Source organism: Lygodium microphyllum, chromosome 1 (assembly GCF_053477565.2).
Source record: "Lygodium microphyllum isolate KBCC chromosome 1, Lygodium_microphyllum_v1.1.10, whole genome shotgun sequence".
Lineage (NCBI taxonomy): Eukaryota > Viridiplantae > Streptophyta > Polypodiopsida > Schizaeales > Lygodiaceae > Lygodium > Lygodium microphyllum.
Genome location: NC_141135.1, coordinates 171,305,395 through 171,332,544, shown reverse-complemented (window position 1 = coordinate 171,332,544; position 27,150 = coordinate 171,305,395). Strand labels below are relative to the sequence as shown.

The 27,150-nt window shown below is 42.7% G+C and overlaps 1 protein-coding gene across 1 annotated transcript in view; it reads right to left on the bottom strand.

Moving 5' to 3' along the window:
• Positions 1-8,954: 8,954 nt before the first annotated feature.
• The window catches only part of LOC148041977 (Translation initiation factor SUI1 family protein), a 40,744-nt gene continuing 22,548 nt past the window's right edge, over positions 8,955-27,150 (bottom strand). Inside the window, exons 4-8 of the mRNA XM_087684628.1 lie at positions 11,750-11,814; positions 11,496-11,577; positions 10,962-11,029; positions 9,432-9,515; positions 8,955-9,275 (exon numbers count right to left, since the gene is read on the bottom strand). Of these exons, the coding sequence (XP_087540754.1) occupies positions 9,219-9,275; positions 9,432-9,515; positions 10,962-11,029; positions 11,496-11,577; positions 11,750-11,814 (356 nt within the window). The 3' untranslated portion in view covers positions 8,955-9,218. The remainder of the gene's footprint in view (positions 9,276-9,431; positions 9,516-10,961; positions 11,030-11,495; positions 11,578-11,749; positions 11,815-27,150) is intronic.

Genomic DNA, 27,150 nt, shown 5'->3' with positions numbered 1-27,150 from the left:
AATCCCCAAGTTGGAATGAAGTGTTTTCCTTGAGAAATCAATGAAGATTCAAAGCTTGCAACAAGATTTCATAGTTGCCATAGATAGGGTTTTAGAAGCTTGAAAGAGAGAAAGAATGCTCAATTGTGATAGATTTTGAAGCTTTTAGCTTGCCAATGGTTAGGACAAGCATGCCACTAATGATCTGGAGAAAGACTAGTAAGGATTAATATCAAATTCAGTCCCAAAAATATGTCACATTTTTTGGGGTTGTTTGCTTGCATCAACTCCATGACAATGGTTGTTGATCAATGGTGGTTGGAAATGAGATGGAGAAGCTTTTTGAAGAGGTCCTTGACCTATAAAGGCTTCCACGAAAATTTTTAAAAAGCTTGAGAGAAGGGAAAGAAAAGCCATGACTTTCAAAGTAGTCACAACTTACAACTGTATTAACCCCAATCAGTCTTTTTTCTCCAAAATGCTTGTAGAAATAGCTAAAAGTTAGTCCACAAGATGCTATTTTGGTCATGGTGCTACCAAACTTATCCACAACTTCTTCATGGACATGCTTCACAATCCCAACTTCTATGAGTGGTTTTGTCTGAGGCTTAGTGATACAGAACCTCATCTTTCCTTTGCTTTTACTACCACACATAGTGAATGTTCATCAAATGATGTACATAAAACTTCAACTCACAAGGACATAGTAGTCGAAAAGAGTGTACTTGAGACTTTAGATCTTAAGGCCAAAGCTACTAATATTTTTACTAACTCAACCCACCAATTAAACCCAATTGGGTTGGCTAAATCCCTCCACCCTTTAGAGGAGGTTGCTCAAGCTCACCTCAAGATCATCCCTACAAAACCTGTCCGCCCTTCTAGCCTCAAGCCTTTGCTGGTATGTTAGCCCTTAGGTAGCATGGTTTCTCATTTGGCAAAGAAATTCAATTCCTCTGAAAATATTTCCTACTCAATTTGATACTTTATTCACTACTTATGCCAAGCTATTCACAATGATTGATTTAGGTCTTGCTGATGATGAGGTGATACAAGTTACTTTCAAATAGCACCCCACTTCGAAAGAGAGTGAACACCTATACCACAAAAGTCTCTTGGTTCAAGATGAATATGCTAAGACCCTTCCTCAAAAGCAATTGTAGTGATGCCAACTTATTTTCTCTTATGCTTTTGTGACCAAAATCAATGACCAATCAGTACTTGATTAGCTTTAGTAGAGTTGCGATTTCTCGAGTCCATTCTTATAGAAGTGGTTTTCTCATTGACTTGAACTTGCTCGTGATGGTAGCCGTCTTATTTTTACAACAAGTGAGCAAGGGCATACAGTCAGTATACTTCAATCTGACCCAACTTACTCTGAGACCACTTCACTATGCTATGCCATCCTAGCTCAAAATCTGGACTTGCCAGAAGAGTTGAAATAACAGCCATTGATTGATAAGTTTTTTATTAAAGAGAATTTGCATATAGCTAGTCACTTTTGTAAGACCTTGCTTGCTTAAATATCTAATTACTTACCATTGTGGACTGGTTACCAAACCAACTGACTTGGATGCTTTTGCTAAATTGGAGTACAACCCAAATTTCTACACCTGGTAGATTTCGAAGAAAAAAAAAACATTTGTTTAGAACTAACCCTAGTTAACTTTTACATTCTTTATTGTTTTACTCAATATGTTTGCCTGATAGGAGCTAAAATCCCTTAAATCAAAGATCCTCTCACTTTTGAAACAATGCTATATCTTTTGTGAGGGCAAGATCCAAGGAACATGTGCTAACTTTTGTTTTAAGGAGAATGGCATAGAGCAACAAAGTTATAGTTAAATTTTTCTAGCTTTTGCCTTTGAAGCCCCTGTATGGTCCTCTTGAAGTTTCACCAAGTGAATGTAGGATTACCACATGTGATCATAGGTAACAAAGTCTAGCAATGCCCCACTCAAGAAAAGATGGCAACATCTACCATTGAAACTAGTGTACTAGCTTGAAGCTATAGACACATCAAGACAATGAGCATCTTCTGAAGCTTCAAACAAGAGACAATGACCTTAGAGACCTATCATCAAACAAGTTCCAAATTTCTTCAACCAACACATACCTTGAGTTCGACATCTAGTGATCATGTACTTTTTAGGAGGATTTGTAAATTCCTTCATCAACATGCATTCAATTCTTCATCAATAAGGATAGTACTTCTTCAACAAGAGCTTCCTCAACAGCATAGCAATGTGCTTCCAATGTTTAGGCTTAGTCTCTCATCTTCATTGCATACACCTCAATGCTCATCTTCCAATGTCTAGGCTTAGTCTCTCATATTCATTGTGTATGCCTCGGTGCTCATCTTCCAATGTCTAGGCTTAGTCTCTCATCTTCATTGTATACACCTTGGTGCTCTATCCCTCTAAAGATCTAGGTTTACCTCTCAATCAACCTTTTGATCTCTTCTCCTTTGATTTCAATTTCAAAAGGCCGTGTCCCGAGTTGTACAAGTCTATTTTTATGCAAGAAAAGAAGAAAATTAAAAAAAAACTGAAGAAATAGGGAAAAAAAACAGAAAGACAACAAGAAAGAAAAAACAGGATGAGAAAAGAAAAAAAAGAAGAGATATGCATATACATGCATTACACCTCACCTAAGGGTCCTCAAGTTCGATTATTTTAGTGGCTTTAACCCCCTAGCACTTTTCCTAGCATCCCCCACATTTACCCAGGGCACATCAAGGTTAGGACATACCTAGGGAGTCTCGACTTGCCTTGGTGACACATGTCTCTCTGAGTCACTTGCACTTTTTCCCTTTTCATTTCCTTCACTCAGTGCCACTCACTCAACTTCAAAGCAAGAAGGAAAATGTACTTCAAGTTAAAAGGAACTAGTTCTATCAACTCCCCCTTGTGTTTGACCTAGTGGAGAACCATGTGCTTTACGGGTTTGGACTCCACTTTTGAAGGTCTCCATTGTCAACATTGTGTTCAAAGTTTGATATGAGCACACACATGGCCTTCTCTTCCACTTCTATCACCTTCCTCTCTTGTCTCCATAACTTCTCCACTATCTTTAGCTTTAATTTATTTTCTTCCTCTTCTTCATGCGTGAGACCAGCTCATCCTCTCCACCTCCTCAAACTCAACTTCGACAACAAATCATTGTCCATCACCAATGCTCTCCTTGGTCTTTGCTTGCTAATGACACCTCCACACTTTGTCTTCCCACAAATATCAATACCTTCTCTCCTTATATAAGCTCTTGGGGTGGCTATGGTCCTCCTAATAAAATCTTCTCACTAGATTTTCCCTCAAATTTCAAGGTAAAAAATGTGTGATTCAGTTGTAAATCTCACCAAATAGCATCCATTCTTGGTTATCTAATTAGATCACCCTCAAAATTCAAGGGTAGGATATGAAGCTTGTCTCGAGTGCATCAACAATAGAGTGGAAGACTAATAGAGTGGCATAGCCTTCGAGATTAACTACAATAAATTTCTTGGGAATATTAAAAAAATAGACATGGCTAAGAATTTTGAAAAGAAAGGACCTCATAAAAATTAATACTAGAGGGGTCAATTTAAGGGTTTAACTTTTGCATTATGTATGTGTGTGTTTGTGATTGTATCATTTGTTGATGCATAAATGGTAATTAGAATATAAAAATCAATATACCCTAACAACAAAACTAAAAAGCCCAAGGGATATGCCAAGAAAGTGGGAAAGGTAGGCATGATTTTTGTAGGTTACCACATCACCCTTGACCTACTCATGAGTAAATGTAAACACACTAATTACTCTCATTCACTCACAAGTAGATCATCCTTGACCTGCTCATGAGTGAACAAAAAACAAAGTGATCATGTAAACACAATAATTATGCTTGACTATTTAAAAATAATTTGAGTAATTGTGTAAATATTCAATCCTTGGAATGCATGAATGTAGACAACTCAACTTACTAAACTTAGGGCTATGAAGTTACATATGTGTGAGTGCATGTGCTCATGCACACACACAAAATATATTGAAGAAATTGCCATATAACATAGCATACAAACCATGTAAATATGTCATATTGAGAGATCATAGAGAAGTCTCATTTGTTCAACTAGGTGCCACTCACATAGACACATAGTTTTTTTCCCCTAAATTGTTCAAAATTTATAATTTAATATAAAATATTATTTCAAAATGTTCCTTATTGCTAAGTTACCGTGCCTTTCCAAATTGATCACCTTTTTTTAATTTATATGCTTGAATATTGAATTCGTTTCCACCTAATTTTGGGCTTGCTTCATTCTTATTCCTCTTGCATGATTCCTTTATTTATAGACATTATGCCATCTCTTTTGAGCAATTCCCTTCTCCTCTTGCACAAACACAGTGCGATCTTTGTCGTATCCTAAATTCACACTTTCCTAGGATTTCTCTCCCTTTTTACTAAAACATCAAAATATTCCCTCCAAATCATTGCAATACTTGTTTCTCACCCTTATAGGAGCACAATGAAGTTCATTGATGATTTTGTCCGCATTTGAGATTCTTCGTGTATTTGTATGAGCACCATGAAATTGAAATTAGAAAGATATGTAGAAGAGGGGATTCACCTTCTATTAAATGGAGCAATAGAGAATTTTTATCATCAACATAATAACTATGCAAGCTAGCTGTAAAACATTGCAAAACAGGCAAACATACTAGTATGCCTATGATAGGGGATATTTCCCTCATTTAGTTGGGTCATGCAAATCTTTACTCTAGTCTTTCAATCTCATAAGTGCAAAAATCATCACTTAGTTTTTATGCATGAGTATTATCAAGTGTTCATAATCACATAAGCATGCTTCCATGTGTATATACACATGTATGCGCATGTGTATATACACACGTATGCATATATACATGTATATGTATATGCACATGTATGTGTGTATACACACATATTCATGTGTGTGTACATACACATGTATGTGTATATGCACATGTATGTGTGTATACACACATGCGTATACACATACGTATGTGAGCATGTGCGCATGGGCATGCACACGCGCGCGCGCACACACATAGAACTCCCCCATATTGTTGGTGCTAGATTAAGAAATTCTAGCTATTGAGTATCTCATGATCTGGCGAAGCTTAAATTAGCACTTGGAAACCTTCACATATGTTTTTTTGACAAGGAAAATCCTAAATAAATGTGTCTCATTGCCAAGTATGGTTTATGTTTATAAGATAAAGAAGCCAAAACTCAAGAGGTTTGAACAAAATGTTACACCTATTTACCAAACCTTATTACTTGTTGGGTGTACATGTTCATAATCTTTGCGAGTTATGATGATAACTTCATGGTCTTCAATCATAATAATATTATTTAACCATTTTGTTGTGATACATGTAGGATTTTGGTAATGAAGTAATGGCATGTACAAGTGAGGTTTATGAAAGGAAGAAGAGTTTCTAAATATTCTCAGACACTTATTCTTTTTTCCATATATAACTATTTCAAACAAGTAGAAATAATTCAAAGGTGAGTAAGAAATTCTATCTATTTGAATGTTAAGGCACAAATGATATCTTAGTGAAAGGAAGAGAAATCCATCATTTAAAAAGTCATTTTGAAACTTTGATCCAAACATACATGCCGAGTTTTCACTCCATCAAATATTAAGTATTGAAAATCATAAATTTTTGCAACATTCATTTTTCCTACATATATATAAGGAGAGAGCAATTGAAATGGAAATAAGGGGAGACCATTATTGGTCTAAATTATATGCATGTGTTATAACTTTGGAGAAAAATTTGCCAAGAGAATAAGGGAAGGAGATTACTCACGAAGCTCAAGGTTCATCATGTCTAATATTAGTGGTGTCACCTATTCACCTCAAAGATCTACTCTCACCTTCTCATACATGATCCCTATTTGATATCTGTACATGAAAGCAATATATAAGTTGAGGCATCATATTCTAGAGATAACCTATGAGGACAAGGGATATTGCTATATAAGATTCCTTTAGATATTCATTGCAATGGGAGGTAAAATTGTGTCAAAATAGAAGTATACTAGACCACATACCATGCATGGATGCATACACTATACACATTTTCCAAAATTTTCAACAATTTTCTTTTTCTTAAATACTTTTGATATTGATTGTTACATCTTCACTATGGCTTCCTCTTTTTATGGGCCTCTTGGAGGACAATATGTCAAGATCACCCACAAGTGGTGATAGAGCTACTCTCCCAAGTTGGAGGCACTCTACTAACACCTATCATAGCCTAAAGTAAAGTTCATGTACACATTGTTCATGACCACCGCATGCTAAAGATGAGGATGTCAAGTCAAGGCATCACTACTTAATTCTTCTTCCTTGAAAGATGATGATCATGTTACATGAGATTAGGGAAATCCCACCATTAGATATATATCATATATATGGCTTTACACAAGAAAGTGTCTTTAAGGCAAAAAAAAAAATCATGCACAATAGCAAAAATCATGACCCTGATCCAATAATCAATGACTCAATGTACCTCTCCTAGTCAAGCTAATGCTACAATATAAATTACCACCACCACTACTAGTAAGTTGTAACCAAAAAACCCTCATTTAGAGGGTGAATTGGGCAAGTACATAGTAAAACTTATAGACTCATTGGTAACCAATTATCCAACAACATAAGTCCCATGTTTGATCTTTGTAAAATGTGTTCATTACACAAATGATTGCATATTCCCATGTTTGGACCTAACTTCCTTGTGCTTCAAGTTTGTGGCCATTTGTGAATATTGCTTTGTTACACATCAATGTATGCAAGCACATCCGCAACATACTTTAGCCCTTCAATCCAACCCCTTTTGTACTTCAAATTTGTTGCCATTTGTGAGTAAGTTCTTGTGCTTCAAATTTGTTGCTACTTGAGAATAGTGCTTTGCTACACATTAACATATGTAAGAACGTCCACAACATACTTTAACCCTTCAATCTAACCTCATTTGGGGTTTGAAAAAAGGTTATCTTCCAAACAGAACCTTTGGCACTCCAATGAAATACCAATTGCATTATTTTATGAGTTCAATGTGAATCAAGAAACAAATGTATCCCCAAATAGTTGCAAAATTTTCAAGCGTTGTTAGCTAGGACTTTTACAACCCAAGGGAAACAAGAACTCTGAGAGGCTGAATGAAATGTAACGGGCTATCTTGGGATTACCCTCTAACATGATTGGTATTAGGTGGTCGCCAACTTTCAAGTCAAGCTTGCCACACTCCTACAATGATGATGAGGTAGCTTATTGTTCTAGGAAAGATGACCTTTTAGATTATGAGCTTTGTAATTCACATACAATGCACACTTCTATGTTTTCATTAAATGAACTTGTTTTTAACCATGAGCCTTTTCATGCTATACATTTCTTAAAATGTAGCATGCTCCCATAATTCAGAGGAATGCTTTGTTTTTCTCCCCCATAGAGAGAAATTTCCTTACAAAAAATTACTTCAATCATACCACAAATTAAAAGTTTCTCTACAAAGCTCCTTTGAAAATTTACAAGCTATTATCATCCTAGCTCTCTTCTCAAGGAACTATGCAAAGTACAAGGCTAATAGAACCACGGATCAAACATTTTGTAACGCCACACCGTGTAGGGAGTCCCCAAGCAAAAGGTGTCAATCTCCAAAGTATGAACAATAACCTCTTGCCCCTACAAAGGCAATGGAAGTCATTGTGTTCTCATCCACATGCTCTTCAACCATGACTGATTCATGCATACGTATGGGTGTCTTCAGTGTAGGAAAATATGTTGTTCTATGACCTTGTGCATCTCAATGTACATACATACCATACAATACTTCTATTGACAATGAGATCCTATCTATGCAATGATCTCAATGGTCCACTCTCTAAGAGAAGTCTAGATTGAGGGAGTATTTTTAGTTGATCAAATACTCATTCTAGGCTCCATAAGGTACCAATTTGATCCCTTGATAAAGAAGTAGCACAAATTCTATAGGAATAGGCAATATTTGAAATCTCCTTTCAATGGTAGAATGTAATCACGTTGCAAATCACGTATGTAAATGAGTAAAGTGGAAATGAGCCAATAATTTCATTCCATTAACGGAACCTTCTAACTTTTCTAACTACTTTAAACAACCCATGGAAAACAATGTGATTTTTTACAAAAAGAATTCCAACATTGTGGTGAATAGGCATATACCTAGTTTCCATACTATTATGTCCCCGATACATTATAATACACCCGCATGCCCTCCTAGATCTTTCCACCATACAATCTCCAATAGACTCCAATACACCCATATGCATTTTAAAGGATTCAAAGGATCTACTTTGATTAGAATGCCACTTCCAAAATTACTAATGTTTTATGTTTAACTTGACATTCCTTCACATATCCAGCTTGCAAAAAGCTTGTTGGTTGCAACTCAACCCCTATGCTCTTTGAGTAAATACATTTAGGATAGCTTTACCCATGGTTCCCATGAACAAAGTTGCAAAATTTACAAAGAGGTATACCATGTCGTCTAGCTAAATCCGTCTTCTATGACATCTGTTGACTAGTGATTCATTTCATAGTTTCCTGATATCGCTTGAGTATACCTAAGCAATTAAACCTTGTAGTACAATTGAAAGTAGCAAAAACCACCACAAAATTGAAAAAGCACACTCATGGGGAACCATGTAAGAGTTTTTCTCACAGAACTTGGACAACCACAATGAACTAAAACTGTATAAACGATTTTGAACTTGTGTTAAGAATGTCCTTATATGAACAACTCAAACGAAGAAAATCCTTTCAAGTTTTGTGAGTCAATTGAGTAGCTAGATCAAGAAGTAGGACTGCCTTGACCACATTCATTCATATATGCAAGAGATGTGTGCAAGTGCAGCAGTAATCCAACTTCTGGCTCTGCTTTCACTGCACAATTTGGTAAGCATTTCCATGAGCGAAAGCAAAGTATCAAGATTCATTATAATGGTGTGGTAATGACATGGGCTTTCCTGATTCAAATTTCATTGTTGGGTGACTTCAAGCACCAAATTCAACTTGACAACCATTAAACTAAGCTGGAAGTGAAAACAGGCAAGTAACAGGGTGCTGGACAATTTCCCAGTGTAATTCCTTCATAAGCCAGCACAGACTAAAGCATAGCTGACTGCCCAATCTCAATCACGAAACTCCTCAACTTGCTTTATAATCTTATCCATTAAACTGCTGGAACTTTCTTTCCATCTTCCAAGACGAAGATTGACGACTCTGGTACCTGAACTCAATCAAAGTCAAATTAATGCTCGTGAAACTACAGAAACCTCAGGTTCCTTTCAAGTCTCTGTGATTAAATCTACATCATGCTCCTGAAACTGAAGGAAACTCGCAGTAAATGTTGTACAACAATGAAAAAAGAACATCAGATCCTTACATCCTTCCAAGTCTCAGTGATGAATTCCACAATATCATACATGAAGTCTCCCTGAACATCAATCTGATCTTTTTCAGTTGGACCCTGGAGTACACATTAATACGATCATAAGAATGTGGTAGAACAGACTGAAAGAAAGATTTGACAAGGTTAAACCCACCTTCAGAAGATGATATGATTGGAGCAATTTATCTTCTAATTCTAAACCCATAGTTTCAACTCACGCAGTTTGCAACTCATGCTGATCAGATTTGGAACTGGCCATAGTCACAACTAATGTGTGGGACAGGGCCTTGGGATGCAGGAAGGCAGGAATGCTGTCCCCGTAACAAAAAATAGGAAGACATCCCAAAACAGGAGGGCTCCCCTATACCATCCCTCATACCCATCTCTCATTCCCCTTCTTTGGGATGGATAGGGGAGATCACAATTTTGCCACCTCCTCTCACATACATGCACATAAACTAAACCTGCTAACTCGAATTTAAATGGTTCATAACAAGAAAATTTAATTTCAAACAGCATGCACACATACACACACATGAACAAGCCCACACACAGACATGTGCGCACACAAGCACAGGCACGCATGTGTGCACTGCTTGTGTGCGCACGTGCAAATTCACATTTGTCGCACAATAGTATGGTAATGGAGTCATGGACACATACATGCATTTAGACATGTTTTTTACAATACGATGATTCCCATTCTCAAATTTACTTTATTTTCTGAAAATTGTGTTCCAAGTATAATATGTCTTCTTTTAGTGTCATCCCATCATCATCCCCACACCCCCAACCCCCACCCCAGTTCCCTGTCCCTTGCTTTTGGCCATCCCCCATCACATTCCCATCCCCATCATTGACACATCACCCTGTCACTTATGACTATGGGACTAGCAAATAAATGCATCTGGTAGAAGAAGGGGCTATGACAGTTCTGCACTTTGCAGCTTTCACTGAAACAGTGTATTTACAGGCGTTTTGTCAATCAAGATTTTCAAAGAAATGTCAAAGTGTCCCTGGAAAAGTGACCACTTACTGTGAAACTCTGGCCACTTATTCAAGCTTGCGCCACTCCAAGAACCTTCTGAAGGAGGATTTCTGATTTTTTTAAATTTATATTTGGTGGTAAGTCATAATTTCCTATTTTTTCTAGATCTTTGGCAGGTCCCAAGGAATTTTAAGGCCATATATATCCTTCTGATTGAATCAAAGATTTCAGGATTTGGATGCTTGCTTCTGGAAAATTGTTTCTTTCTGAATCACTACATGGCTGCCCTGCCTGTGACATATGCAAGGGGAGTTGTCCTAGAGACAGAAAGAGCCACATACAAAGTCAAAACCATGGTGGAAACAAGGTGTCAGCATTATGATTCCAACTAGACTAGAACTTTTGTGTATTCCCTCTATGGTGATTTATACATAGGGGTTGAATGTTGTAATAAAGACAGCAGTATCACAGAAAAGAAAATTGTAACTCATGAACTCTGATGTATTGGTACAGTAATAGGAACTGTCAAGAAATACCTTTACAACAGATGCTCCACTGGCAAACTTCTTTCCAAATTTCTTTGATGCGTCATTCAGCTTGATTCCTATAGCATGATTCAGGATGATTTCAACCATTGTCATTACTAATGTGATTAATCAGAAAGAGAGAGGGCACTCACAGACTGATGGCATCCCTGGTTGATACACAGAGGATAGTGTTTTAAGAGAACAGAGTCTAAATTTTTCAATTGAGAATGTGAATCTATTGTATACCTATTGTAACTGTCATGTATAGATAGCATTTTTGTAAAGAAATATATAATTATCCAACAGGGTAAGAATCAAAATTTTCCACTATTGGGTCTGATGCTGACTTGGTTGTGTTAAAATTAAAGTAACTGAAAGAAGACAGCAGAGAAAGACATGAAACAGATCTAGATGGTAGAATACAGCAGATACAGTTTTATTTCGTTGATGATGAAAGAGGAAGGTCAGACTCATTCAGACGAATTGGTTTGGCAAATCACAAACAAGTTATGCCACTGAAACAATGTTGAACAGAATGCTTACCAAACGAATCTAGACCTTTCACAATTGTAACACATTTCCGTTTGTTCCGTACGACTTTCTCAACCACCACTTCAGGCTTTTCCTACAACAAATGATCAAGGTTTAAAGAGTTTCCCAACCACCATTCCAGTTTTTCCTACGATAACTAATTATGGTATTCAAGAACAGAAGCTTTTCCAACCACAAAATTGAGGAGCTGCACATTTCAAGATCATTGCCACCTTATAAAGACTCTTTCTTTATGCAAACCTTACCTTCTTTTTAACCTTGCCTCCAGGCAATGTCTTGAACTCTTCTTGCTTAGATACAGATGTACTACCTGTGATAAAGAACACGAGCAAATTCTTAAAATCTGCATTGAGTTTGACTTCCCAAACTTTCTAAAACTTCAGATTGAAGTAAACTGACATCTACATGCTTATACATAAATAGGATACTTGTTACACACAGTATACACCATCTGTGTCTCATGTGTATTGCTCAAAGGCACACATCAGCCTCATTAGAAGGTCTTTGGGCAGCCTCTAAAGCAAGCAAAGGTTACGCCAAAGTTTAATCTTTTAAAGTATGCAGAAATTTGAGCCTTTTGAAAATCCATCCATGAATTGATCCTCAAGGTAAGCCCCCCTGTACATTCTGCTTCAGCTCTAAATTTTTCTCAGCTCAAACACATTTTAAACCACATAGAAAATATTTGAAGGACAGATTGCTTAACATGACATGATGCATGTCAAACACCATATAATGGCAGGTTGATAGGCACAGCAAAGTAAGGTCATATGCTACTGCTACAATTGGCAGCTCAACAGGTAAGGGGAAATATATTATCTGAGGACACCAAAATAAGGTAATACCCAAGGAATTTAAATCATGCAGGTACCACTTGTGACATCTGTACCTCAAGCATAGGCAGGAACAAGGAACCAAGTCCTCTGATGTACCGAAGGGAAAAGATGCTTGTGCTCTGACTACTTCATGGCAACAAAATATTTGAGTTCTACTTTATTATTAATCTCTTCTGTTTCATGCAGATTTAAGGGTAGTAACAGAATAGATAATCTGGCTCTCTGATCATAATAAGCCCAGAAGCAGATGAGTGCATTTGAGACCAGCATTATATTTGTAACATGACTTAATCATCCATGTCAATTGTGAATCACACGTGCCTCTACATGATAGTACTAAAGTAATACTCATATTTGGAGGATGTCCTGGATCTGCTAGCAGCTAATGGACAGCTCAAAATTGTTGGTTAGTGGGCAATGCCTCTATAGGCTCGTTCTAACTTCTCGTGTTGTTCTATGTCACTCATCTCTTGTTGGGTTTGTTGCAACGTTCACACACGTGTTCACATAGACGAGAGAGAGAGAGAGAGAGAGAGAGAGAGAGAGAGAGAGAGATGGGAGAGAGTTTTCGAGGGGGCTGGGGCCCATCGTTGCTGCGCCCGTCGCACGTCCTCTGCCTGCTCGTCGCTCGTCTGGCCCGTTGCCACCGTCGCCTGACCCGTCCGCGCTTGTGCACGCCCATTCCAACACGTCCGCCCTGGTTCGCGCCATTTTTGTCCGCCCTGCTCCGCGCCCGTTCACGCCTGATCGCGCCCATTCGCCCACGTTCACCCTGGTTTGCGCCCCCGTCTGACCCCTGCCTGACCTTGATCTGACCGTCTGTGAGACCCCGCGCGCACGACTGTGCCGTTTTCCCTGTCCGGTGGTCCCTGCATCTGCACGATGACCTGCCCCGCGATTCCTTGTGTCGGTGCGCCCGCCTGGCCCCTCGTCTGACCCGCCCTGCTGAACCTGTTACGTCGGCTGACCTGCCCTGCGGACCCGAGACGTCTGCTGACCTGAGACGTCGGCTGACCTGTGACCTGGCTGACCTGCCCCGCGGACCTGCGACGTTGCCCTTGGCTGCGCACCCTGACAGAGAGAAAGGACAGTAGTATGGCTGGCCTGGATATGGATTTTATCGACCGGACGGTGGCAGCCCTTGGTCCTGATTCTGATACAGAGGAGCCAGAGGAGATGGTGCCGTGCATGGAGGACATGCCTTCTGGTTCTGACCTGCCGCCTGCGGGCAAATGCTCCAAGCATACTTCTGACGAGACAATGGGCCCTCAGGAACGTTCCTATGCGCAGGTTGCCTCTGATCCTGTGGATTCGCAGGAGATTGACTGGGAGCATTTGCTGGACTTTGCCAATACTTTGCTTGGCGATTATGTCCAGCATAATCATGAAGCTTTTTCTGACTCGGGAACTGATGAAGTGCTGGAAGCCACGGTGGACCCAAAATTAGTCTTGTGGTCTTTTCCAGTGTTTTATGACCGTGCAGTTATACTTTTCTTCACTCGCAGGATCCCAATGCTTTCCCATATTCGTCAGTGGCTGCATCATTTATTACAAGGGGAGTGTGTTGAGGAGATCTTTCTTAGACCTCACGGCTTTTATGAGGTGCTGCTGAAATCAGAGACACATCGGGCTGAGCTCCTGTCCAAGTTGCCATTATTCTTTGATCGCCGCTTGGTCCATGCTGTGCCATGGCGCCCTATGGCAGACTTTCAGCCCCTGCTTCAACGAGAATGCCCGGTGTGGGTGGAAGTGGAAAATTGTCCGGCGGTCTATTGGCCATTGTTAAAGGATGCGATGGCAGTTGTGGGAACGATGCCAGTTCCCCCAAGCCTAAGGGCTATGAATCGAAACCATTTATGCATGTTATGGGACACGGCCAGGAAAAGGCCTGAGTGGCTTCGCCTCAATTGCGCTGGCATGCATCCTTTGCACTTTCGCTTGAAATGGGGCAACTTTGCAAGACACTGCTTTTCATGTGGTAAATTGGGGCATTTTATGGCCGAATGCCTAGAGAGACAACCGTCTTCAGATGTTGCGCATGTTGTGCTGCCTAAGGATGACATGGTGCTTGATGCCCCGGCACAGGAGGCCCCCCAGCCACCTAATGTTGTGAATAAAGGTAAACAACAGGTCCTGGGTTTAGATTCCCGTAGCAATGATTGGCTCGAGGCACGTCCAAAAAAAGGAAGAAAGTTGGATGCGGATTCTGGGCCTGATGCTTCACAGGATTCCGTGCGCACGTATATGCGCAGGAAAGAAATGTTCTCTTCCCAGCATGCTGCGCGTACTATGGCTCCTTCAGCCCCCCGTAATCAGTCTACAAGGAAAGTCTATACAGACGGTCCAAAGGGCCCACCTGCTAAGCTGGCGTTTGATACTAGAGGTAATGTGATTACACCCTGGGATCGTCGTTATCCCCGTTCCACTCCAAGGCAGTGGATATTCCATCTATCTCTAAAGCGGGCCGCCAGAATTCTTTTGCAGTGTTAGTTGATTTTCTGGATGAGGGTGTCTTGGATGCTCTCGCGGAAAAGGTGAAATCGAGGCAACAGGTGCCTCATTTCTGATTCTCTTTTTTGAAGATATATGAAGATAGCCACGTGGAATGTGCGAGGCATTTGCTCTCATCATAAGCAACATGCCATGTGGACTGTCTTGCATGAGAACCAGTGGGATGTCTTGTGTGCAGTTGAGCACAAGAGTCACGGTGAAGCAGGAAAAGTTGTGGATTGCCATGGATTCCGCCTGTTTTATGCAGGGACACATGCTATGCACTATTTGGGCGTGCTTATGATTGTCCATGAGAAATACCAGCCTGTTCTTATTAAAAATGATGTACAGGGCCGCTTTCTGGTAATCGAAGTTTTATTTGAAGGAGAGATTTTATGGTTGCTGGGCCTCTATGCTCCGAATGACCCCGCATCTCGACGGGATCTTTGGACGACTTTGCAGAGCTCCATGTCACTTGGCAGAAGGGGTTTTTTGATGGGGGATTTCAATATGTGTGTTGACTCTTCTCAGTCCACTTCAGGGCATTCGGTAATGGATGCTCCGGAAAGCCGGGTGTGGAATGTCTTTGCTCTTCACGTACTTAAGCAAGATCTCTGGTCTTGGCTCCACCCTTCTTCTTCAGGGTTTACTTTTCATTCCGCACAATATGCAACTACTTGGTCGCGGTTGGACCGAATGTATATCACGCAGGGAGATGCTTTTCTTCCCGAGATGCTGGAAATGAAAGTCTTGCAGCAATATGCATTGTCGGACCATTTCCCCCTCCAGCTTGAGATGCTTGCACAACCTGTTGCACCTTTTATGCAGTTGCTGGATAGACTCCCTTTACATTTCAACTCGTCTTATTTGAAGCATCCAATCTTTCAGGGCTATATGCAGCAATTGATTGAGAGGTTCTTATTGGACTTCGCCTCTGAGGGCTTAGCTTCCTTTGCACGGCTGCTCTCTAATGTGCAACGGGTTGCTCGGCAGTATGGGATCCATCATGCCTCTATTTGTTGGCGGCGTCGACATGCAGCGGAGGACTTACTGGCTTTGGTCCATTCGCTGCTAGTGGACACCCCAGATGATGAATTTCTGCTGTCACTAGCGATGTGTTTGGCGCATCTTATTCAAGTATTTCAGTTGAAATCTTATCAGCAGGCCAAGCTGCACAACTTGACTGACACATTGTAAGATAGTGCATGTCAGACTCACAAGTTCTTTCGCACCTTGCATGCTTCTCCTGCTCGAGAAAATATAACTCCAGGATTCAGAAGGTCGCATGGTCACTGATCCGCAGACCATTGTCAATATGTGCAGAAATTATTTTATGGATCTTCTTGGTTCTTCTCCGTCGCCTTCTAGCCAGGTTACGCATGCACGCTCGGTCTTCTATGATCTGGTCCGCCAACAGGTTCCACTTGATATGCAAGCTACTTTGGAGGTAGATATTTGCGAGGAGAAGGTTATGGATGTTTTGTTACACCTACCTAAGGATAAAAGTCCTGGTTGGGATGGTCTCACCAATGAATTCTTTGAGAACTCGGCCATCTAGCTGGTGAAGCCATTGGCGGCTATGTTTCAGCAGGTTTGGGAAACAGGGGTCATGCCTTCCTCATGGAAAGAAGGCCTTATCAAACTGCTTCCAAAGGTACCTTCGCCGTCAATGCTGCAACACTGGAGACCAATGTCTTTGATGGGTTCGATACATAAAATCTTCTCCAAAGTGCTGGCGAATCGGCTTCACAAGTACCTTCCAGCAATTGTGCATCCTCTCCAATATGGTTTCATCAAGGGCCGTAACATTTTGCATAATATCTTCAATGTGCAAATGGCTATTGACTATGCGAGGCACTCCAGTCAGGAAGTGGTATTGATTCAATTGGATTTGGAAAAGACTTTTGACTATTTAGATTGGTCTTTCATTGCAGAACTCATGTCTGCTATGGGTTTTGGTACTCGGATGTCCCGATTGATCTACACCATTAGTGCTGCGGCTTCTTCTCGAGTTATGCTCAATGGTGGGGTTACAAAGCCATTTGTCCTTGCACGCTCGGTCAGACAGGGTTGCCCTTTGAGTCCTCTCTTCTTTGCCCTGGCGACTCATCCAGTTTTTTCAATGTTATCTTCAATGGCAGCTTTTGCTCACCTGGCCGGATTGTCTCTTCTTTTGGGACAGCACTTCATTAGCCAATCTCTGGCTGATGATAGCTTTATGATTTTGCGGGCGAACAAGGACAACATTCGCAAGGCATTAGATGTTTGGACGCTCTTTGGTCATGCTTCTGGTCTTCGCATCAATGCCTTTAAATCAGCCATACTCAGTTGCACGGAGTCTGATTTACAGTCATTGGGCTGGCAAGGCCAGGTTGTTTCCCGTGGCTCCATTGTCAGGCATCTTGGATACCCATTGGGGGTGGATGTTCGGCCAAAGGAACTACTGGACTGGATTTCACAAAAATTGGCAGCGAAGTTTATGTATTGGAAGTCGCAAGCGTGGCCATTCCATGTCCACCTCAAAGTGGCTCAGACAATTATGCTGCCAATGCTCACATATTTCTTGCCATTGCTGCCATGGACTCCTACTACTTTGAAGGCTCTCATTCGCCCCATTCGTTTCATATTATGGAAGAAGGATTCATTGCAAGCGAGTATTTCGTGGATTTCATGGTCACATACATGTACCTCTAAACGAATGGGTAGTGGAGCTATTTTGGATATAGCTCTTCGTTGGTCTCTTTTTCGCGCCATATGTGTGGATCATCACCCGTGGACCATTATAGCCCGTTATTTTCTTGAGGACAGCGGCCTACGCCATGGTAATACACGACTTCGTGGCTCCTGGTGGCATGTCCTTAATGCAAACTCTCGATTTTCCAGTCCCTCTTCCTCTCTGTTACTGCATTTGGTCGGCTCCTGGAAAGTGGTGCTCCAAAAGGCGCGTTGGCATCCAATGGGGGACCGCTTGCATACTAACTCCTTTCAACTGGAATTGTTGGCAGTCTCGAGATTACTTTCATGGAAAGACAAACATGAGCTCATACCAAGATTTAACCGCATGGCCTGTTTGGGTGTGACTTCAGTTGCGGATGCTACCCTTGCCACTCGCAATGTCTTCGCATCGTTTCGTACTGTAAGGAGACTTTTCAGGATCCCGCGCGGATACCGTGATTTATGGGAACAGCTGTTGTCGGTGCTTCGGGGTAGGCAACCCTTTCCTGCCCTGGCTGTGGATCGTCCTTGGCAAGACTGGGACCTTGCAGATCGGTTGAGTCTGGAAAAAGCCTCTACTAATCAGGTGTATCATCTTCTCATTAAAGATCATCAATGGCTGGGTGTGAAAGCTAATACTGTATGGGGATTGCGGAAATCTCAATCATGGTGGAAGGCAACTGTGATGGAGGGCTGGTTGAATAAGACACCTTTCAAATGCAAGGTCTTTCTTTGGCGGGTGATGAATGGTGGCCTTCCTCTTGCCTTGGCCCTTTCCAAGCGTAGAATCTCGAATGGCAATTGTTTCTTCTGTACCACTACTGTGGAATCGGCCCGACATCGATTTCTTTCTTACCCGCTCGCCAAGAATATCTGGTCACTCTTGTCACAAGTTTGGCGGTGGTGGGGTCCTCACTAACTCCTTTCGATTGGGTTTTTGTACGCCCAAACTACCCCACACCGCCACAGTTGCATATGAAGATCTTATTCCACTTTTTCAGATACTGGGGATGCTGGCACATTTGGACCACGCAGAATGCCTTTCTTTTTTATTTGGCCTCTAATGTACCGAGACACATTGCCCGGCTTAAAGGTCTCTTGCATTGGCAGATAGATCTCATTCGGCACTCAGACTTGCTCACTCGAGAGAACTTGCTTCCCTGGCATATGGCAATTTCCTCTGGGTCTTTGCCATGATTTGTGTAACCTTTTTGTGGCTTAGTACTGGGATTTTACACGCGTTGGCCTAGGGTCCTCATGTATTTTGTAATCATGTAATCATGTAAACTTGTACCTTTTTTCGTAATTAATACAATTACCTTTTACGGAAAAGAGAGAGAGAGAGAGAGAGAGAGTGTGTGTGTGTGTGTATGTGTGTGTGTTGCCCCCTGGCTGGCTATTGTTTGCTCTACACCAGCGGTGTGATTTTCTCTTTGTGTCTAAGTCCTAATAGTCTTTCGTCACTTTCTTGGATGACCTAATGGTCTGATGTATATATTTTTCGGAGAGAGAGTTCTAACCCAACTGATGGTTTGATGTAAAATATTTACTTAATTCAATTATCTTCACACAAAAAAGAGTGTGTGTGACCAAATGGATGTAGCTCAATTGGTTAAGTTGAACAGTGACCAGATTGTCTTGGGTTCAATCCGTACATCCACACCATCATTTAGTATAGGAATATAAATGGGGAGATTTGAACCCGGGTGAGCAGGTTGATAAAACAAGTGGCTTACCGCGAGGGTAGCCATCGGATTGTGAGAGAGAGAGAGAGAGAGAGAGAGAGAGAGAGTGTGTGTGTGTGTGGCTTCTACAAAAAAAAAAGAGAGAAGGAGAAGTGCAACGATGGGGAGCTCTTCACCGGATTTGAGCGGGGGTCACCCGGCGCTTGTCGCCTAGCCGCCTGCGCGTCCCGTCGCCCACGTCGTCGTCGTCTGCTCGCCTGGGTGTCCCGTCGCCACGTCGTCTGTAGGACTGAGCGCCCCGTCGCCTAGCCGCCTGTCGCCTGTGCGTCCCGTCGCCCACACTCCAGGCTGCCCCGTCACCACGTCGCCAGATAGCCTAGCCCTGCCCCTGCCGTCGCCTGGACCTGCGCATCCTGACAGAGCATACTGCCGACGCCTCCAGCTTGCCCGCCTGTTCCACCCCTGTTCGCCTGTGCCCGCCTCAACCTGCTCGCCTGACAACTGCCCGCCTGAACCCTCTGATCGTTTCCCTGCGTCAGCGTGCAGTGCCCTGTGGCCCGGTCGACGCCTGAAGACTAAACGCCTTTCGTTTGCAGAAACAGGTACCTCTCGTTTGCTGCCCTGTCAATCATCTGCACGGCGTCTGCCTGCCCTGTGCATCTTGCTGGGCCGCGACAGAGTCAGGGAACCCTAACCTGGCAGCACGTGACTGCAACTCTGCACAGATCAGAGAACTAATCTGCTCCTGTACACACACACACACACACACAGGCCTGCGTGTATCTGCCTCCCGTGAGCTACCTCCCGTAAGCTCTTCAATCGGCCTCTGACCGGCATACGTACTGATACAAGATGGCGGACCTGGATCTGGATTTTATAGACCAAACGGTGGCAGCTCTTGGTCCGAATTCTGATACCGAGGAACCAGAGGATATGGTTCCGTGCACAGAGGAGCTGCCACCTGCTTTTGACCTCCAGCCTGCGGGCAAACATACCAAGCATACCTCGGCTGACACAATGGATCATCAGGATCGTTCCTATGCTCAGGTTGCTTGGGATTCTGTGGACTCCCAGGATGTTGACTGGGAGCATTTGCTGGAGTTTGCCAACACTCTACTTGGCGATTACGTTCAACATAATCAGGAAGTCTTTTCTGACTCTGCAACGGAAGATGTTCCGGAAGCCACTGTGGACCCGAAACATGTCTTGCGCTCGTTTTCAGTGTTTTATGAACGTGCTGTGATACTCTTCTTCACTGGTCGGATCCCACTGCTTTCCCGTATTCGCCAGTGGCTGCACAGTCTGCTACAAGGGGAATGTGTTGAAGAGATTTTTGTTGGGCCCCGAGGGTTTTTTGAGGTGTTGTTGAAATCTGAGACACACCGTGTTGCTCTCCTGTCTAAACTACCACTGTTTGTCGATCGCCGTCTGGTCCATGTTGTACCATGGCGCCCAATGGCAGATTTTCAGCGCCTGCTGCAACGTGAATGCCCTATGTGGATTGAAGTGGAAAACTGTCCGGCTGTTTATTGGCCACTGTTAAAGGACGCCATGGCCATTGTGGGCACTGTTCTGGTCCTCCCAAGCCTAAGGGCCATGAATCGCAACCGTCTGTGCATGTTATGGGATACTGCTAGGAAAAGGCCTGCGTGGTTACGTATCAATTGCTCTGGCATGCATCCTTTACATTTTCGTTTGAAATGGGGCAACTTTGCAGGACATTGCTTTTTGTGTGGAAAATTGGGGCATTTTATGGCTGAATGCCCAGAGAAGCACCACACTTCAGATGCTGAGCATATTGCGCTGCCCATGGAAGACATGGTGTGTGATGCTCCGTCTCGTAGGATGCCACCCAGCCACCTAAAGTTTTGGATAAAGGGAAACAACAGGTCTCGGGTTTGGATTCCCGTGGCAATGATTGGGTGGATGTACGCATGAAAAAAGGCAACAGGCTTGTTGCTGGCATGGTGGATACTGTGCCTACTGCCTCACCAGATTCCATACGTACGTATATGCGCAGGAAAGAAATGTTGTCTTCAGAGCCCTCTGCTCCTGCTATGGTTTCTTCTGCTCCCCGTCAACAGCCACCTAGGAGAGTGTATTCGGATGGTCCAAAGGGTCCACCTGCTAAGCTGGCTTTTGATACTAAAGGTAACGTCATTACCCCATGGGATCGTCGTTATCCCCGTCCCAACTCCAAGTCAGCAGATATGCCATCTACCTCCAAAGCTGGTCGTCAAAACTCTTTTGCTGTGTTAGCTGACTTTTTGGATGAGGGAGTCCTCGACATTCTCGCAGAAAAGGTCAAATCGAGGCAAGCTGTGCCTCGTACTTGATTTTCTTTTGAATACACATGAAGATCGCCACGTGGAATGTGCGAGGGATTTGTTCTCGCCACAAGCAACATGCCATGTGGACTGTATTGCATGAGAATCAGTGGGATGTCTTGTGTGCTGTTGAGCACAAGAGTCACGGTGAAGCAGGAAAAGTTGTGGATTGCCATGGCTTTCATTTGTTCTATGCAGGGACACATGCCAGGCAGTATTCTGGGGTGATTATGATTGTACATGAAAAATATCAGCCGATTCTTATTAAGAATGATGTGCATGGCCGCTTTGTGGTCATTGAAGTTTTATTCGAAGGAGAGATCTTATGGTTACTTGGCCTCTATGCTCCGAATGATCCTTTATCTCGCCGGGAGCTTTGGCATACTTTGCAGACTTCCTTGTCTCTTGGCAGACGGGGTTTTTTTATGGGGGATTTCAATATGTGTGTTGATTCTTCACAGTCCACATCAGAGCATTCGGTAATGGATGCGCTGGAACGTCGTATATGGCAGGAGTTGGCTCTTGCCGTTCTTAAGCAAGATCTCTGGTCTTGGCTGCACCCTTCTACGGGGTTTACTTTCCATTCTGCCCAGTATGCTACAACATGGTCGCGGTTAGACCGCATTTACATCATGCAGAATGATGATTTCCTTCCTGAGATGCTCGAAATGAAAGTGTTGCAACAATATGCCTTGTCAGACCATTTCCCTCTCCAGCTTGAGCTCCTTGCACAACCCATTGCACCTTTCAAGCAAATTTTGGATAGACTCCCTTTGCGTTTTAACTCATCTTATTTGAAACATGCAACCTTTCAAGGCTATATGCAGCAATTGATTGATCGATTCCTATTGGATTTCTCATCTCAGGGCACTGCTTCGTTTTAAAGATTGCTCTCTAATGTGCAGCGGGTTGCTCGGCAGTATGGGATTCATCATGCCTCTCTTTCTCGGCGGCGTCAACATGCAGCGGAGGACCTCCTGGCTTTGATTCGTTCTTTGCTGGTGGACTCTCCAGATGATGTATTTCTGCAGTCACTGGCAATGCGTCTGACTGATCTTAGAAAGAGTTTCAGTTAAAATCTTATCAACAGGTCAAATTGCAACATCTGACGGAGACTTTACAAGATAGTGCTTGTCAGACTCATAAGTTCTTTCGAGCTCTCCATGCCTCTCCTGCTCGCGAGAATATGACTAGACTCCACGATGCAGACGGGCAAATGGTCCTTGATCTGTAGACTATTGTGAATATGTGTAGGAATTATTTTCTCGACCTTCTTGGTTCCACTTGTCCTCCTTCAGGCCAAATTGCTCATGTTCGTTCAGTCTTTTATGATCTGGTCCGCAATCAGGTTGCGCAGGACATGCAATCTACTCTGGAGGCAGATATTTGTGAGGCGGAGGTTATGGACGTTCTGTTACACTTGCCCAAGGATAAAAGTCCTGGCTGGGATGGCCTCACCAATGAGTTCTTTGAGTTTTTTGCCACCCAGCTCGCGAAACCATTGATGGCTTTGTTTCAGCAGGTGTGGGAAACGGGGATCATGCCGTCCTCATGGAAAGGTCTTATTAAACTGCTTCCAAAAGTTCCTTCGCCGTCCATGTTGAAACAGTGGCGTCCAATTTCTTTGATGGGTTCTATGTATAAAATCTTTTCCAAAGTAATGGCGAACCGGCTCCATAAGCATCTTCCTGCCATTGTGCATCCTCTCCAATATGGTTTCATTAAGGGCAGAAACATTTTGCACAATGTATTCAATGCGCAACTGGCGATTGATTATGCAAGGCATTCTAATCAGGAGGTCGTACTGGTTCAATTGGACCTGGAAAAGGCTTTTGATTATCTGGACTGGTCTTTCATTGCAGAGCTTATGACTACTATGGGCTTTGGTGCTCGGATGTCTCGTCTGATCTACACTATCAGTGATGCAGCATCTTCACACGTCATGCTGAATGGAGGCGTTACCAAGCCAATTGTCCTTGCCCGCTCTATCAGACAGGGGTGTCCTTTGAGTCCCCTCTTCTTTGCCCTTGTGACTCATCCAGTTCTTTCGATGTTATCTCACATGGCAGCTTCTTCTCAGTTGGCTGGATTGTCACTTCCCTCTGGACAGCACTTCATTAGTCAATCCTTGGCTGATGACAGCTTTATGATTCTACGTGCAGACAAGGATAACCTTCGCAAAGCATTAGATGTTTGGGCTCTCTTTGGTCAGGCTTCCGGTCTTCGCATCAACGCTTTGAAATCAGCCATTCTCAGCTGCACGGAGTCGGATTTGCAGTCATTGGACTGGCAGGGAATGGTTTTTCCCCGTGGCTCCATTGTCAGGCATCTTGGGTACCCTTTGGGTGTTGATGTTCCCCCAAAGCAACTACTACAGTGGATTTCACAAAAACTGGCGGCTAAGTTTATGTATTGGAAGTCTCAGGCCTCCCCCTTCCCTGTTCGCCTCAAAGTAGCCCAGACAATTATGTTGCCAATGCTCACATATTTCTTGCCATTGCTGCCCTGGACTACTACTACACTGAATGCTCTCACTCGGTCTATTCGTTTCATGTTATGGAAGAAGGATTCTTTGCATGCAGGCATTTCCTGGATTTCTTGGTCGCATGCGTGCACCCCCAAACGCATGGGTGGAGGGGCTATTTTAGATGCCCAAACTCATATGCTGGCACTCCGTTGGTCTCTTTTTCGCGCCATGTGCTCGGATCATCATCCATGGGTCGTTATAGCCCGTTATTTTATTGAGGATCACGGGCTTCTCCATGGTAATACTCAAATCCGGAGTTCTTGGTGGCATGTTCTTAATGCCGATTCTCGATTCTCCAGTTCTTCTTCATCTCTGCTTGCCCATTTGGTGGTGTGTTCCTGGAGACAGGTCCTCCGGAAGGCGCAGTGGCATCTAGCAGAGGATCGCTTAGCTACTAATTCTTTTCAATTGGAACTGTTGGCAGTCTCGCGGTTAATTTCGTGGGAAGGTAAACATGAGCTTCGACCAAAATTCAACCGCATGGCACGTTTGGGCTTAACTTCGGTAGCGGATGCCACCCTTGCCAGTCGCAATGTGTTGATATCGTTTCGTACAACCAGGAGGCTTTTTAGGATCCCTCGTGGATACAGGTATTTATGGGAACAGCTTTTGATGGTGCTCCAGAGTAGACAACCCTTTCCTGCCCTTGCTACGGATCGTCCCTGGCAGGACTGGGACTTTGCAGGCCGGCTGAATTTAGAAAAGGCTTCAGCTAACCAGATGTATCATCTTCTGATTAAATATCATCAATGGCTGGTTACTAAAGCTAATACTCTATGGGGATTGCATAAATCCAGGTCATGGTGGAGGGTAACTATGATGGAGGGCTGGTTGAACAAGACACCCTTCAAATATAAGGCCTTTCTTTGGAGGGTGATGATTGGTGGTCTTCCGCTTGCTTCAGCCCTTTCCAAGCGTCGAATCTTCAACGGCAACTGTTTCTTTTGCACCACCACTGTGAAATCTGCCCATCATCATTTTATTTCTTGCCCCATCTCTCAGAAAATCTGGTCATTCTTGTTGGCCGTTTGGCGAGCAGTGGTTGGTTTCTCGCTACGCCCGTTTGATTGGGTTTTTGCGCGGCCCAAATATCCCACATCGACACAGCCTCATATGAAGATCTTGTTTCACTTTCTTCGATATTGGGGCTGTTGGCATAACTGGACCATTCGGAATGCTTTTCTTTTTGATTCCGCCTTTAATGTTCAGCGGCATATTGCGCGGCTTAAAGGTCTCTTGTATTGGTGGATAGATCTTCTCCGGCACTCTGACATGCTCCCTCGGGAGGACTTACGTCCCTGGCATATGGCAATTTCCTCTGTGTCTTTGCCATGACTTTGTAACTCTTTGGTTCTCTGGTTCTTGTAGAGAGTCAGTGTGTACACATGATGGGGTAGAGCCATCATGTATCTTGTAATCATGCAAACTTGTACCTTTTTTTCGTAATTAATACAATTACCTTTTACGAAAAAGAGAGAGAGAGAGAGAGAGAGAGAGAGAGAGAGAGTGTGTGTGTGTGTGTGTGTGTGTGTGTGTGTGTGCGTGTGTTTTTACGAAAAAGTGTGTGTGTACTAGAACATTATCACTAAAAATGAGTGGAAGTGCAAGTACACTATCTCTAAAGCATTGTAAGTACTACTGCCAAGAGGGTGGTCACACTAGGAAAAAACCCTTGCCAACACGAATATAAAAGTTCTAGTATGTAAGAGACCTTTCACAACAAAACAACTAGGAGGAAGTTAGGAACTTGAGAAGTGTAACAAACCCCCTGGAGTGAATGATGGTAACATATAAAGCCTATGGCAGATTAATCCCCGAATGGCAATAAGCCTAAAGCTTGGTAAAAGACTTCAAACTTTTCTCCTAGAAGAGCCTTTGTAAACACACTGCCATGTTGTCCTATGTAGGGGCATAAACCAAGTCGATCACTCTAGCATGGAGCCTTTCCCTGGCATAATGATAATAAACCTCAATGTGCTTTGTACAAGCATGAAACACTAGATTCCTCATAACTACCATAGTGCTCTAGTTGTCAGTGTAGATAGGAGTGGATGACTTGTCACGCATGTAGATCAACCAAGAGGTGCTTGAGCCATATACATTCCAATACAGTTGTAAAAGCTGCCATAAACTCAGCTTCAGAACTAAGGTAGCCACCACAGAGTATTTCTTGCTGAACAAAGAAATACATGAATTTCAAGCATGAACAATTCCCACTCAACGACACTCTATTGTAGGAACATCCAATCCAATCACTATTTGTAAAAGCACCCAAGTTCATACAAGACCCTTGAGCATAGATGAGTGACAAGTCCCAATGTCTCCGTACCTTTTGTATAACAAAAGATAGTTTGGTTGCTTGCCAACACTTTGTGCTCGGGCTATACATAAAATGTGCTAACTAGGAGACACCAAACTAAATATCCAGTAGTATATTGCATGAACACAATAAGCATCCAACAGGCTACTGACAAAGAGAGGCATCACTTGTTTCTCCTATATCCTCAAGTGTGAACCTATGCACTATCTCAATAGGTGTAGAGATGGGCTTACAATTCTCCATCTAAAAGGCTGAAGTCACTGCCCAATATACTTGGATTGATGCTAGTCAATTCCATGCTACTAGGGCATACCCTTTGGTGACAAGCCTTGTTTTGTAGTAATCAATGCCATGATCTGATTTGCACTTGAGCTTATTGTAAAGAAATACTCGAGAAAAGAAGATAAACACACTGTACATTAAAACAGAATGATAAACAATAGAACTCAAAGGTGAAGAGTAACTCGAAATGATAGAGAAAGAATGCAAAATACATGCTATGCAAAGTGAGTACAATAACCTTGAACCTCTGTCTTAGAGTTGATCAAGGCAAATATGAACTAGAGAGTGTCATACTCTGAACAGATCCCAATCACTAACAGGCAGCCTCTGTGAGTAATCAGCTGCTGTAAATGCAGACTGTAAAGTCTAGACAGGTTTTGATAGAGAAGCTAAATGAATTGTCATCTCCATCATCTTCTTCTTCCAAAAATCCAAGATTGAGTCTGTGAATGTGATTGCGATTA